Genomic DNA, 15,942 nt, shown 5'->3' on the forward strand with positions numbered 1-15,942 from the left:
AACCACTGCATACCGGTAACACCCCACCAGACCTGCTATTTTGGAGATGCTCTGACCCAGTCACCTAAACATCTCAATTTGGCACTTGTCAAAGTTGCTCAGATCCTTATGCTTGCCTATTTTACCTGCTTCCAACACAGCAATTTCAAGAATTGACTGCTCAGTTGCTGCCCAATATATCCCACCCCTCGACAGGTGTCATTGTAACGAGATAATTAATGTTAGGAATCTCCAAGAGATTTATTTATTTTTTTAAAATAATTTATACTTTTTTTTATTTTATCAAGGTACCTGTAAATTAACATGAAATTAGTCAATTCATTGACAATGTCATAACTTATTTTTATTTCATGTAACTGTGCTATTTATCAAACGTTACATTTATCAAATAATCCACCATTTGCAGCTATTACAACTTTGCAGCTGTCAGTTTTTAAACATAAGTGCTCTTCATGCTTGTGTGTCACCTACAAACATATGTGCCTTTCTGCCCTTGGGTCCCTCCTACTGACCACTTACCATTCGCTTACTGCTTTATTGCCCCTGAGTCGGGTTGGAGTTGAAGTGTATGGGATCAGAGGTTTAAATTGCTGCACCAGAATATATTACAGAAGACGGCTCAACAAATTTCATGTCACAAATGTTTACATATAGAACAATTTTAGAGTAGGAATGTGTTTCTTGATTGCACTTTGTATTTCTCAGAGTTTTTGAAAATGTTAAATAAAAAAATATTTGATTTATATATTAAAGAAAAAAAAAAAAGGTATCTAGGACAGTAGTGCTTTTAACAAACTCAATAAAAGTCTATGCAATGAAATAGATTTTGTTCATCTTTATTTCATTTTTTCCTATAAAAACTCTTGCAAGATTTCCAATATTAAAATAAAAATAATACAAGACCAAATATCTATGCATCTTTAGCAATACAGTTTCCAACCATCAGGCTTGGTTCAAAACCAAATTTACTTTGCTTGATACATTAATAAATACTTCTTGGACAATAAAACAGTTTGATTATAGAGGTCTTAGTCTCATTTTAAAATGTATGTTCATGACTCGCCAACCAATAAGAATTGCTAAACATGTATCACATGAGCTCAATACCATTATGTCTGCAGCCTGTAACTGTATAGGTACATGCCCAGTCTGGCATGAAAGTGGTTGACACAAATTTGTCCTATTAACAATGATTTATTTCCCAATCCCTTGATTATATAACGGTGTTAAAATAATACCTATAAGGCAACCTTTCACGAGGAAGAGATACATCCTTATTCCAAGCTCCCAAATCCCAGTGGGAAAATGAAATTTTGCAATCAACAACAAATACTGATATCAAATGGAGGGAATCAAATACTGTGTGGAAGACCCAAAGTCTAAACATCTGTCCTTACAAATACAGTATATTGGGTGCAGTACTATGCTCCCAGGGAAGAGAGTGCTTAAGAAAAAAGGAAGAAAAAAAAAACCAAAACTCCAACTGTTGTAGTGTTGCTATTTAAAAAAGGAGAGAAAGTCATGTTATACAAAACATGACAGGGAAAAAGCTAAAATGTGTCCATCATCTCTATAAATGACAAAATTGATTTGCAGAAGCAGATAATACATAAAAAGTGACCAAAAAGTGGGGCTAACCACTTAAAGACATCAAATTCTAATTTTGGTCCTAAGAGGGACCCGATGCTGGTCCAGAATGGGTACCGTGTAACAATAAAAATATCTAAAAAAAAAATCAAAATAAAATAAACATTAGTGTTTTACATTTCAGGGACAGACTGCATACTTCTATCCTACCAGCAAAACATTTTCTGTTCAAATTCAGAAGTTATCAATGTTCACTGTAGTAGGAAGTATTCCAGGACACAAATGATGTCTTCCATAGTCAACACAATGATCCGCACGTTTCTCTTAGAGAGAGCAGGTTGTAGTGTTGGCAAGTGTTTGAGCAGTTAGGATTGGCAGTCCAATTTACTTTTGTTTGCGCCTTTTTGAAATGGCACAAAATGACCCTTGAAGCTGTAAATTCTGGAGGTTTCCTGCTGGAACCAATACAGTCAGCAGTGTCCTATATAAATACTCCTCTTCCTTCCTAAAACACTTGTGCCTGTACACCCTTCTGCTATTCAGAAAGTCTATACAGTTAGAAGTACATAAAAGCCCTTCCAATATCACAATGTAATGAGGTTTACAAATTACATTTTTAAAAACATACAACCCCCACCATCTTCTTAATTGGTACATTTTGAATCTCTTGTTCAATAAAATAAAAATTGTAAAATTACAAGATGATTCAAAGCAAATCCTTGTTCCATCCTTACCCGTCAAAAAAAAATAAAAAATAAAAAAAGGAGTAATAGTCTGCCTCTCCAGGCCCTCTTATACATAAAATACATACATACATATATATAATATATATATAATATACAGCTTACAGATTCAATGTTCCGTAATGCTTCCAAAACAGAGTGAAGCCAGTGCTCAGTCTCTCCTAGCTCATCATAAATACAATAAACTCTCTGCCTAACATAGAGAGAGAGAAAGAGAGGGGATCTACTAGAGATTATTCACAGTGAGGGATTTGAATCACTCCCGCTTTATACCTCTATGGTTTCATGGTTTTTGCAGTAAATCCTGCAGGTTTAGCACAAATGCTTTTACACACTTAGTCTCAAAATACAGACATAAAAAAATCTTACTGTATAGATACAGCCCTAATGAAAGTTATAAAAACAGATTGTGTATGTATGTAAATATATATTACTGTCTGTACAGATGTCTGTGCTGCCTAAGAATTGTTCATATACTCCTACTCCATGCTGATATTCCTCTAGCCCACACACTTCTATCTCTAAAAGTTGCATCACCTGCAGTGTGGATTTATATCTGTATTTTGAAAGAAAAACATGGTTTTAAAATTCCTGCTAACCCTTGCGCTCTAAGAGGGTAAAAAAGAAAAAGTCACACGATAAACTCTTGCACACTGGAGTGATATCCCCCTTGTAGGAATAGCCTAGATGGCTCAGTTAGAAAGATCCTATTTGCTGGGAGCAGCTGGTCAATCCCAAAGGTGATTGCACGGACCATGAAAAGTTTAAGGAATGAGGGTGTTCACTGCCCCATAACACACTCTTCTCTCTCCTTCCTTCCCAGTTTACATTGGGGTCATGTTGCTCCAGCTTCCAGGTAACTCTGCAGCTTACGGACAGTGGTCTCATCCAATGAGAAGAGGTCAAAGTCAAAAGTCGTGTTGGTGACATTGAAGTGTCCCGTTTCTTCTATAAGGTTGACAATCTTGAAAACAGAAGTTCAGACAAAATGAGTAGGAGTAATTGAGAAGCACAGGAAATCGTACCCACTGAAATATTAGTCCAATCAACAAAATTGTACTCTATCACGTGTAATTTTTACTTTACAAGGGTATTAATAGATGTGCCCACAAGCACATCATTTTATTGGCCATTTTGCTAAGCACATGGCATAAAAAGAACATTAATGTGACTGATCAGCTTCTCATCAGCAATGGGAGTTGGCAAATAACTGTGGTCATTATGTGTGTGTAGCCATCAATTCATCTCACTATTTGTGCTTACTGTGAGCCCCACAATTAAAGGTTTTAATAAGAAAGTTCTAATAAGAGTTTAACTTAAAAAAGTTTTAATAAGAAAGTTTATGGGGCTTAAGAAAAAAAAAAAAAAAAAAAGATTTTTTTTTTACTCACTGCAAAATCCATTAGAGGACACTGCAATACATTGGGGTATAGAAAGCTGATCTGGAGTAACGGCCCTTTAACATTCAAACACTTTGAATGGCTAGCTTATCCCCTATTACGCAAATGGATTTTACGGCAAGTAAAAAAGCCTCTTTTCTGCCATTGGGGCACACTGCAATACATTGGAGACATGCCAAAAGTGCCTGTAAGGGAGGGATTTCTCTGTAACAGCTGCGTGCAAAACCTTGCACCCAAAGCTAGCATCCTGAAATGCAAAGCCCTGTGACTTGTAGAATTTGGAAAAAGCGTGAACAGATGATCACGTTGCAGCCCGATACATCTGCTCAGCCGAAATACCGTGATGCGTCCCCACACACCACCTACAGCCCTGATAGATTGAGACTTCAAACCCACAGCATAGGCTTAGCGGCCTGAATATAAGCCAAGTGAATGGTGGATGCAAACCAGAGAGCAATGGATTAATTAGACGCTGGATAACCCCACTAGAGGATAAAAAAAGTAATTTGCCTTCCAAACGGAAACCGTCCGGTCGACACATCCAGAAGATGCAAGGAGTCATCAGAAGATTGGGATAGAGGATAAAAAGTCGGAAAGATAATCTCCTGGTTTAAGTGAAACAGTGATACAACCTTCGACAAAACTGAGGGTTTAATGTGAAGCACCCCCTGATTAGAGCGAGATACCAAAAAGGGGGGTTGGAGCAAAGCGCCCCCAGCTCAGACATGCGACGAGCAGAAGAAATGGAGAGTTAAAAAACCACCTTCCAAGTAAGGTACCGGAGATCAAAGGAATCCAAAGACTCGAAGGGTTCCTTAGTAAGAGCCCTGAGCACCAGATAAAGCTATCAAGGCTCAACCGGATGTACAAAGGGAGGCCGAGTATGAGAGCTCTGAAACTTGCAGTTTAGAGAAGAGAGACAGAGACCCTTATCAAGACCAGACTGCCGGAAAAATAACAAATGAGATAGACTAAAGCGGGAAGAGTGAAAAAATACCACTGTATGTGAGCCTTCCACGCCTGATAATAATTTGCAGAGGAACACTTTTTCGCTTTTTAATAATAGACATCCCAACCTTTTGTGAAAACTCCTGAGATCGCAAGATTAGGGTTTCAGCAACCACAGTGTCAAAGTCAGATGACCTAAGCAATGGCAACTAAGTGGTCCTTGTACCAGAAGATCTGGGCGAAGAGGCAACCTGTAAGGAGGACCTACAAACATCCTTAGAACGTCAAAATACCACGTTCTACGCTTCCCTTGAGTTTCTTTAGTACCGTTGGTGCTAGATTGTCATGGGATCCATGTATCCAGTGTTTTAGTCTCTGAACTTTGAGCAGAAGAGAAGGACCTTGAAGTTCAGACATGACGCCATAAGGTCTATCTGTGGCTGACCCAATCGCTAAACCAGAAGGGCAAAGACACCTGTCGGTTGAGTGTGTTGAGATTTAATATCGGATAACATCTAGCTTTGGAACCAAAAGTAGGTTGAAGTAAAATCCCAAACCTCAATCTGGATATGGGACTGAAACAATAACACTGGAGGCCAAGAGTTTTTGAATAGCCTCCTGTAGCGCCAACTTCCTGATGCGACATGAAGGAAGACCTGTGGTGAAGAATCTTTGCGGGTGAAAGGCTACGCGGTCTATGACATAGCCGCAAGTCACAATTCCCCAAACTCAGGTATCTGAGGTCGACGCTCGCCACTTGTCCTGAAATCTTAGTAGATGGGCCTCTGACCACAGAATCGTGGTGGAATATCCCATCATGCAGAAATCTTATTCAAAGGTTTGGAGCTCCGCATTTGCCCAACACCCCCGACCCCTATGGGGATCTCTCTTGGAGGAGGACGGCTTTCCCCCGATTCCATCCGTCTTTGACAGTCTAAAGGAACCATAGGACCGAAATCTAGGATGCTTAGGTTTGAAACTACTAACAGGTAGTTATAAACTTTTACCACCTGTGGCAACCTGATCAACATATTCCAGCTCTGAACCAAAAAGGCAGGGATTCTGGCATGCACTTGGAGTCCACATCAGCTGACCAAGATTGTAGCCATAGAGAAAACCTACCTACAATAAAGAGGGCAGAAAGGCAAGATTTAACAGAAACAGCAATGTCAACAACTCAGCTATAGGTTTGTTTTCTTGTAGACCTTTAGTTAGGTGTTCCACCCAGGTCTGAATAGCTTAACACAAGCTGCAGCCATGATTGGTCTAAACCAGGCCTGTCCAACCTGCGGCCCTCCAGATGTTGTGAAACTACAAGTCCCAGCATGCCCTTCCAGCTATCAACAGGTTGTCTACTGGCAAAGCATGCTGGGACTTGTAGTTTCACAACACCTGGAGGGCTGCAGGTTGAAAAGGCCTGGTCTAAACAAACTTCCTGCTGCCAAATATGCAGGATGCAAAAAGAAGTTACACGTTTTACCGTTGACATCCCTTAGTGCAACTTCACCTTGCACCGGAATAGTAGTGGTTCTGGTCAGGCGGGCAATAGGTGGATCCACCTTTGAAGAACTTTACCATTTAACAGACTCATCCTTAGGCATCGGGTAAACTGATTTAAATCTACCTGGCATCTGATACTTCTTGTCAAGCTTCAGCAACAAATTCTAGGAGTTGGGGAGATGTAGGAAAACAAATAGTCCGTTTCTTCTGCCTTTTAAAAAGGGAGAAGCCAGAAGATACCCTAACCTTGGGTTCAGCAAATCCCAAGGTTTGTCTGACACCCAGAATTGAATTAATTCCTCTAGATCCTGCATTTTGGATTTATCTTTCACACAATAAGGATCCTCCCCTTCAGAATCCTGAAGCAATCATTCTTCCTCATCCGAAGGCGGTTCAGATTCTGAAAGGGAAAGCTGAAGAGTTTCAGGAACCAGACATTGCCCGAAGTCCTGTATGGGGCAGCAAGAAGGCATTCCAACAATGAAGCAGCCTTTTGCCAGACCCTAGGCAGATTTGGCCAGAGTGAATGCCAAACCAGCCTCAGCCTGAGAAGCACCAATAGTGGATGTGTAATGTATTGGGAGAAGGAGAAGTATCTCCTACCTCTTTAGACTGAGACCTGACTACGGCTATAGAGGACACCGGTGACCTAGGCCAAACCGGTTCCTCCAAGACAGCTTGCGCAGTCGGGAACAAACACTGATCACAGGATTTCACCTCACATGTTGCACACCGGGCCAGACTATCAACAAGATAATTTAGCAGTACATTTGGAATTAGTAGGCATAGTATTGCACAGACTTTCCAGCGGACCCTAGTAACTATATAGATGGCCCAGAGGATGAGACTACAGTAAATAGCAGTTAATCCTGTTAGACAGGGCTTCATAAATAAATAGACTAAAACTGCTTAAAAGGTCTCTAAAGCCCGTAGTCTACCCCCTCTGCAGAGACCTTGTGGCATCTGTGCCAGTTAGGAGCTGTAAGCAGTATCCTTTTCGGCCATGCTGAAGAGCTTCCACACCTTCGCTGAAGCTGTACTTTCCCCTGAGGGAGAACTGCTTCGGTGAACGTTCAGCAATGAACACATGTTCATTGCTAGGAGATGTCAGACTGCCTCCATGACTCCTGAGAAGAGTGCAGCAGCTCGGATATAGCATGCACTGCTCTATTAGTAAAGGAGCTGTGAGGCAGTCGGGGAGAGTGAAGCACATTATAGGCTACTCTACCCCAGTTAGGGACCCAGGGTGAAGGCAGCCACCAGGCACTTCACCCCTTGGGTGCCTTTAAATTAATATAAAATAAAAGTGAAAATAAATAACTATTTAAAAATGGCAAGAGCCTCTTTAAAAAACAAACAAAAAAAAAAAACTCCAGAGGGCACTTTGAAAAAATGGAGGATGGTTCCCAGGGCAGGTGCATAGTAGCGGAGGAGCTCGCCATTCAAAGTGTTTGAATGTTGAAGTGCCGTTACTCCAGATCAGCCCGTCTATGCACCAATGTATCACAGTGTCCCCCAATGGCAAGAAAGAAAGACATGTTTTATTTTTAACTTCATAATTTTCTATTTTAGTGATTTATTTATAAAACGTGAGGGGAGGGATTCCTTTTATAAACAGTTGTTATCATCATCTTTGCCAACTATTGACATCACTAGTAATCAAAAAAATAATACTCTTCACTACAATGTTAATGTTTGGAGATTCCTCATCTACTCCAGATGGTAATGTTAAACTTTACACTGTGTTACATTCACTCTAATTAATTTCCTGTCTTTCGCCTTCAAATGTAACTCAGACACTACTGTAGATAAACACATAGTACAACCCCTTCCCCTAACAGACAACAATCTGTCAGATAGAATCACAGCTGTGTGACAGGAGGACAGCTTTCTTTTCGCTCAGGGAAAAAAAACAAGAAATCACAATGTAACACAGGAGTAATTAAACTAAAACATTTTTTCTACAGCGTTATAAATACTACTGCAGTCACGTGCTTGTATATGGTCATGGAACTCCTCAATAAGTTTTAATCTAATAACAACAGACATGTTCTCCTACAGCTCACTGGACACAACGTCCTTTTTCGTATGGGGAACTGTACACATCTTTGAAGACTATGTAGAGTGATCTGGTGGCCCTGAGCCAAAACAAAAAAGTTCTTTGCACATCACTGGAACTGGGCTGTCACTATCAAGGGAAAAACCAGTGTGTCCATCCACCTTATTAAGCAGACAAATATATACCCTCTCACCCTAAATTCTGAATGCCATTAATGTGGCAAGAGGACAGTGATAGTGTGGGAGCCTTTTCTAACATACTAAGTGCAGGGAGTCACCGTAGGCATGAACCCACCTGCTGCAGAACATTCCTCTCCCGCAGAGCCATAAGTCTTCTGTGCAGATCAACCAACTCATCTGTGTATGCCTAAAAGGGGAGGTGAAAGAAAGGGCCAGAAGAGAAGAGGTTAACACTACAATGTAATTTATAGAAGATGCTTGTGTAACCTTTAAAAGGGGTATAAGAACTTACCTTGTCATACACTCCTTTCTTCAGCATCTTCTCTGACTTGCTGCAAGTCTCAGGACTTCTACGACCAGCATTCTATATACAGGAAGAGATAGCAAAACAAAAGCAGAAGGTGGGAAGTATTAACATTTATTTCTACAACACCAGATATATCAGTTATTTTACAACCGGTCAAAAAACAACACAGTGACAAACAAATACAAATGGTAGAAATTGCCTTGCTCATGAGTTCTTGCAATCTAGAGTGCATGGGACAAGAAACTGAAGGGAGAGTTACACTACAATAAAGAAATGATTCAAAATATATTTTAAATCATAACACATACAGCAGCCACATTATGGTATTTCCAGTGTGATATTAACAAAGGGTAGGAAGCCAAAAACAGAGTTCCAAAAAGAAAACTATGACTTAACCAAGCTTAGGCAACATGTGGCTGTCCAGAATGCCATGTTAGCCGACGAGCTAACAATAGATGGAGAGCCAGAAGATGTCTGCCCCAGGACTGCACTGTTCTCACACACTGTAAAAGCTAAAATGGCAAAAGAGATGAAGTTGAAAGACACTGGTGAATGTTCACTATTGCGGCATGTACTTTATGCTAAATCACCAGCAGCAGTGAACATTTTAGCCTACTACCTGCCAAGGGGAGATCTACTTTCATCCCCCTCCACCCAACATTAACAAGTAACAGTCAGGGGAGGGAAAGGAAAGGTCCCTACCCTGCCACCTTTACTATTACCCTATTATTGCACCTGGAATAACTACCTGATTTCATTTGTAATACAGTCTATCTCTGGAGAACTGAAGGAGCTAGGGTTAAATTAAAACGTTGCTGACCGGCCCAATCAGGCCCTTCGTTCAAGACACAACTACCTTTAACGACAATTTGTATCTTTAGTTGCATGAGTTACTTATGGAAGAGGTCACTTTGTGAGGGGGGGGGGGGGGGGGGGGGGGGGAGTCAACAAATGGGCATTCCTTTTAACCATTTGTGAAACTCAGCACTGGGAAAGGTGTCTACGTGAATATATACACACGTTTATTTTTTTTAGTACGCATACAAGCCATTACTTTATTTGCTTTAGTATCAAAATAATTTGGGATTCATTTGTGACCAAAGATATAACTATTTAATCAAATAATTTCATATAAAAGGCAGACTTCCCTCAAATCACTGTCAGCTCAGAACAAGCAAAGCACATTACTTTAAATGATTACTCTCCTGCCAGCAAACCTGAATAAAACTTTATGAAATGTGTTAAACTTCAAAGCATAAAAATGCAGAGGATTCAATGATAAAACTGCTACTTTATGTAAGCCAAAAAGTGTGAGAGTGACAGGCTTGCAGACTTGCTCTGCAGAGGAAAAGTGTGAAATGTTGGATTCATACACATTGGCAGGGTCAGTGATGCCCACAGCAGCGTAACTGATGAAAATGTCACATTGTGCCTTGGATCAGATCACATTAGAACAGCATTATAAAGCTTTATGCATAGCTTACCAAATTACAGACTGCACATTAGCATATATAGTCTTAGAGAAGCATTACAAAGTTAATTTAGAATATATATATATATATATATATATATATATATATATATATATATATATATATATATATATATATTTCACTCTCTTAAGGCTGCTTGCCCTTAAAAGTTCCATCATCAAGGGCTGGTCACAGGCTGGGTTTTTTTAAAGACATCTTGCTTGATTTCAGTGCTATATCTATTAAAGGGAAACTAAACCTAAAATACAAGTGGATTAAATATTAAAAGGCATCTTCTATCATTCACAAACATACATGTAACAGTTCCCGTGACTCAACAGAACTTTACGTAACTTTCTGTTTACAGTTGTATATGCGATTGCTTCTCCTAATCACTCAGGTGTCCAAAAACTCCTTGCTGTGTCCTTTAAAAAGCTTAAGAATAATTCCACCCCTAAAATTACTACAAGAAATCCCTCAATCCCAGCTAACTGTACTGTTGGGTTTAGTGGAAACCGTGTGGTCCTCAAAACACTGTACACAGCAAGTGTGTTGATTGCATTACAGGTTGTGTAACAGCATCCATTAGTTGTCGGTGGTAAATAAGAGGATTTATGTACTTACGTTAAATCCGTTTCTCTGATTCCGTCTGGGGGATATTGCTTACCATGGGGTTGTGGAGGGGAGTTCGGGAGTTGGCACCTAGCTAGTTAAGTTTAGCACTGCTGCCAGACCCCTCCCCTCTACAATCCCCCTGCCCCTTCCTGTTCAGTTAATTAAAAAGCCCAAGGAGAAAAGGCCAATCAAACAAGAACACACAGAAGAAAAGCAGAAGGGAGGGATCACCGTGTCCCACAGACGGAATCAGAGAAACGGATTTAACGTAAGCACATAAATCCCCTTTTCTCTTTCATCCAGTCTGGGTGACACTGCTTACCATGGGGACGTTCTAAAGCAGCCCCCTAAGGGTGGGACCACTCTGAAAGCCCCACTCGTAGAGCACTACGAGCAAAATTTGCATCCGCTGATGCAAATACATTAAACTGATAACATTTTGTAAAGGTGTGGACAGAGGACCAGGTGGCTGTCCTGTAAAGCTGGTCTGCAGAAGCCCCATTTCTCGCTGCCCATGACGCCCCTACTGATCTGGTGGAATGGGCCGTAAATCTCTCGGGCACAGGACGGTTAGCCTTTATGTAAGCTTGCTTAATGGTTCCCGTAATCCACCTTGCAATGGACTGTTTTGAGGCTGGCCAGTCTCTTTTATTAGAATCATAAAGAACAAACAGAGAATCTGTACGTCTAATCTGAGAAGTTTTTTTGACATAAATGCGGAGAGCCTAACCACATCTAACTTTTCCATAGACTGTTGATCAGAATGGGAAGTAGATGAAAAGACCGGAACTACAATTTTCTGGTTCAGATGGAAAGCCGAAACGACTTTAGGAATGAAGGAAGGGAGGGTTCTCAACACCGCTCTGTCCTCGTGGAAAACCAGATATGGTTCCCGGCAAGACAGAGCTCCTAATTCTGAAACCCTACGTGCAGATGCAATAGCTAAAAGAAAGACGACCTTCCAGGTAAGACACCTAAAATCTGCCGTAGGGAATGGCTCAAAGGGAGGCCCTTTAAGTATATCCAGTACCAGGTTAAGATCCCATGGTGCTGTAGGCGGAACGTAAGGAGGCTGAATATGTAAGACTCCCTGAAGAAAAGTCCTGACGTCTGGCAAGTCCGCTAATTTCAGGTGAAAGAAAACTGAAAGTGCTGAAACAAGAACTCTTAATGAACCTAAACGGAGGCCAGCTTCCAGCCCATCCTGAAGAAAAGCCAACAAGCGGGGGAGACGAAAGGAAGATGTGTGACAGGACTTATTTTCGCACCATCTAATATATGCTCGCCAGATGCGATGATAGATGCAAGCCGAAACCGGTTTTCTAGCTCGTAGCATAGTGTTCACTACACTGGGGGAAAAACCCCTAGCTCTACAGAGGCTGGCTTCAACAGCCATGCCGTTAAACTGAGCTGAGGTAAATTCTGGTGACGAAAGGGACCTTGGAGAAGAAGGTCGCCTCGTGCCGGAAGACGATATCCTTGCCCTACCGCCATGGATATTATGTCTGCGTACCACACTCGACGCGGCCATGAGGGAGCTATTAGAATCACTGGCCGACCGCCTTGCCTCACTCGTCTGAGTACTCTGGGAAGCATGGGAATCGGGGGTAACAGATAACCCAACCTGAATTCCCATGACATGGACATCACGTCCACCACTATTGCTAAGGGATCTCTTGCCCTTGCGCAAAACCTGTGAACTTTCCTGTTGTGTCTGGAGGCCATGAGATCTACATCCGGAAGACCCCACCTCTGAACTAGAGACTGAAATACTTCCAGGTGGAGGGACCACTCCCCTGGCGTCATCGCATTGCGACTGAGGTAATCGGCCTCCCAATTTTTTATTCCTGGAATGAACACAGCCGATATTGCTGGAACGTACTGTTCTGCCCAAAGGAATATCTGAGCTGCAACTCGCATTGCAGCTGCACTCCTGGTTCCTCCCGGTCTGGTGACATATGCCACAGCCGTGGCGTTGTCGGACTGAACTCTGACTGGGTGGCCCTGAAGGAGAGTCTGAGCCCCCCGAAGAGCTATAAGAATTGCCTTCAATTCCAACGTGTTGATTGATAAGGCCGATTCCTGAACTGACCAGAGCCCCTGTAGCCTGAGGTGCAGGACCACCGCTCCCAACCTCTCAGGCTGGCGTCTGTTGTGGCTATGATCCATGACCATGGAGCAAAGGACCTACCTACCGCCATGTGATCCTGAAATCAGCCACCACTGGAGCGATTCTCTCGCCCTCGGAGACAGCGAGATCCTCTGGAGATCCAAGCGTAGGTGGGATCCTGACCATTTTGTCAACAGATCCCACTGGAAGCATCGAGAATGACCTCGACCGAAAGGGATGGTCTCGAAGGAGGCCACCATCTTTCCCAGCAGCCGCATGCACAAGTGTACTGAGGGGCTGGGAGAAGACAAGACCTGAGATGTTATACTCCGAATTGAACCGATCTTTTCGGCAGGCAGGAACACCTTTTGCTGGCTGGTGTCCATGATGAGCCCTAGGAAAACCATGCGTTGACACGGAACCACCTGGGATTTCTTTAAGTTTATCAGCCATCCATGGCCCTCGAGAACCACCAAGGTGAGGGATAAGTGCTGACGTAAGCAAATCTCTGAGGAGGATTTGATGAGCAGATCGTCCAAATAAGACACGACCTGAACTCCCTTTAGGTGAAGACACGCTGCCATCACTGACATGATCTTCATGAAAACCCTCGGCGCTGTGGAGAGGCCGAAGGGAAGAGCCCGAAACTGATAGTGGGAGGACCCCACTGTGAATCTTAGGAGAGACTGATGGTCACTCCAAATGGGAACGTGGAGGTATGCGTCTTTTATGTCTATGGAAGCCATAAACTGATCCTTCTCTAAGCCGTTTATTACCGACCTCAGGGATTCCATGCGAAATCTGTCCACCCGTAAGTGCACATTGAGGTTCTTTAGGTTTAAGATGGGTCGAAAGGTCCCGTCCCGCTTCTTGACCAGGAACAGATTTGAATAAAACCCCTGTCCCTTCTGGTCGTCTGGGACCCTGCAGATGACTCTTTGCGAAAGAAGAGAGGCGACAAAGGCCTGTATTGCCTGTCTTCTTGTTGGATCTCAGGGTAGCAGGGTTATGAAGAAACGATGTGGTACCGGACCCAGCAGGTCTATCATGTACCCGCTTGATATAATGCCCCGAATCCAAGGGTCTTGGGAGGACGCTGCCCACTGTTCCTGAAACAAAGACAGACGTCCCTCCACTGGCGCCACCTTCGGCAGAATAGAGTGGTCGTCAGGATGCAGGCTTCTCCTGGGTCTTGGAGGCCTGGCGCCTAGCTGCAAACGAGGATCTTCCCCTGACAGAGGAGCCTCAAGCATTTGGTTGTCTACCTCTAAATGACTGTCCTCTAGGCAAGGAGGTCCCCCGAAAGGGCTGACGAAAGGAGCTGACCCGAGGGTTCCTGCCCCTACTAGAGAATACTGGCAAGGAAGTGCTTTTGACCCCTATTGCCTGTGAGATCATAGTATCCAATTCCGGGCCGAACAAACCTGCTGCTGAAAAAGGAATGGTTTCAACAGACTTTTTTGATTCCGAATCTCCTTCCCAGGATTTCAGCCATAAGGTTCTTCTAGCTGAAATAGATGCAGCCTGAATAGAGGAGGACACAGACGCTGAGTTCTGGGCCGCCTCATAAAGGTACCCCGATGCCTCTTTTAAATGTAAAGCCAGGGGAAGTAAATCAGAGTCCTGTGAGGCCTCTGCCAGTTGGTCTGTCCATGTTTCCATGGCTTTAGCAACCCAGGCTGAAGCAAATGTGGGCCTAAAGTAAGAACCCGCTGCCACAAATATGGATTTCAGCTGTGATTCCACTCTGCGATCAGTGGCATCTTGCAGAGTTGCTGAACCTGGGACTGGTAGTAAAGTGTGTCTGGCCAAAGGGGCTACTGAAATATCTACCTTAGGAATACTCTCCCAGCGAGCCACGTCTTCCTCCTGCAATGGATACAGGTGAAGAGAATCTCCTGGGAACAGAGAACCTTTTATCAGGCTGTTTCCAGGCTCCCTCTGCAATATCTCTGAGTTCTACAGAAGGCGGAAAACGGATAGCCTTCCTCTTGGCCTTCTTAAACAGACTTCTGTCTCTAGGAGTAGGATCCTCCGGTTCTGGGAGGTCCAACGCCTGTCTCACCGCCTCTGGCTCTCATCTGACAGAGCAGTGCCTGCGCTGCAGTTCTGGGAGTGTGTTCTCTATACTAGAACACAGTCCCAGGTCTGCCACCAAAAGAAGAGCTTCCTATTAAAAAAGGAATCTAATAAAATAAAATTAAGTGAAAATAAAATAAAAAAAACACTAGCAGTACTAAAACACAGCCCAACTCCATGGGCACCTTAAAAAAAACTGAACAGGAAGGGGCAGGGGGATTGTAGAGGGGAGGGGTCTGTCAGCAGTGTAAAACTTAACTAGCTAGGTGCCAACTCCCGTGCTCCCCTCCACAACCCCATGGTAAGCAATGTCCCCCAGACTGGATGAAAGAGAAATCTGGTTAACTAAAGAGGAAGTGTGCATGGGATGGGCCACTTATGGATCAGCAAATTTGGGAAAGGTAAATTCTCCTTTATGAATTTAAGAGTAGGTGAGGTTGTTCTTCAAAAAGATAGGATGTAAGGTTTTAAAAAAAAACAAAACAAAAAAAAACAACCTTCTACTGCATTCACCCATCTACCCAAACAATGGACATATTCCTGAAATATATACATATGTTTGTGAATGTTATTAGTAGCCATTTTTTTTGAAGGCACAATGTATTTTAGCATTGCTGCCTCCTTACACATTGAGTTTAAGCAGATTCTACGCCTAGACTAATTAGAGGTAAAACGCATTATGTAATAACTCACCAGATAGGTTTCAACGGAGGTTCTAAAATCTTTATTTATGAATTTATTCTTAATCTTTGCACTGCCGCTAGCAAGAAACTTCTAGACACTGTCTAAGAATAATGTATGAAAACTATAATAACTAGTGTATTCCAGGCAACAGTTTAATATTCAAGTAATTGTAATGATTTGTATGAACATGCTCCTTACTACATCATAGTGTTTTTTACAGTGTAAATAGTCATATTTACAATCCACTCCTCTCAGAGAT

At 42.5% G+C, this 15,942-nt stretch overlaps 1 protein-coding gene across 1 annotated transcript in view; it reads right to left on the reverse strand.

Moving 5' to 3' along the window:
• Positions 1-820: 820 nt before the first annotated feature.
• MLLT1 (MLLT1 super elongation complex subunit) overlaps positions 821-15,942 on the reverse strand; it is a 37,652-nt gene continuing 22,530 nt past the window's right edge. Inside the window, exons 10-12 of the mRNA XM_075204667.1 lie at positions 8,709-8,780; positions 8,532-8,603; positions 821-3,294 (exon numbers count right to left, since the gene is read on the reverse strand). Coding sequence (XP_075060768.1) covers positions 3,166-3,294; positions 8,532-8,603; positions 8,709-8,780 — 273 coding nt within the window. The 3' untranslated portion in view covers positions 821-3,165. The remainder of the gene's footprint in view (positions 3,295-8,531; positions 8,604-8,708; positions 8,781-15,942) is intronic.

The sequence above is a fragment of the Mixophyes fleayi genome, chromosome 1 (genome assembly GCF_038048845.1).
Source record: "Mixophyes fleayi isolate aMixFle1 chromosome 1, aMixFle1.hap1, whole genome shotgun sequence".
Classification (NCBI taxonomy): Eukaryota; Metazoa; Chordata; class Amphibia; order Anura; family Limnodynastidae; genus Mixophyes; species Mixophyes fleayi.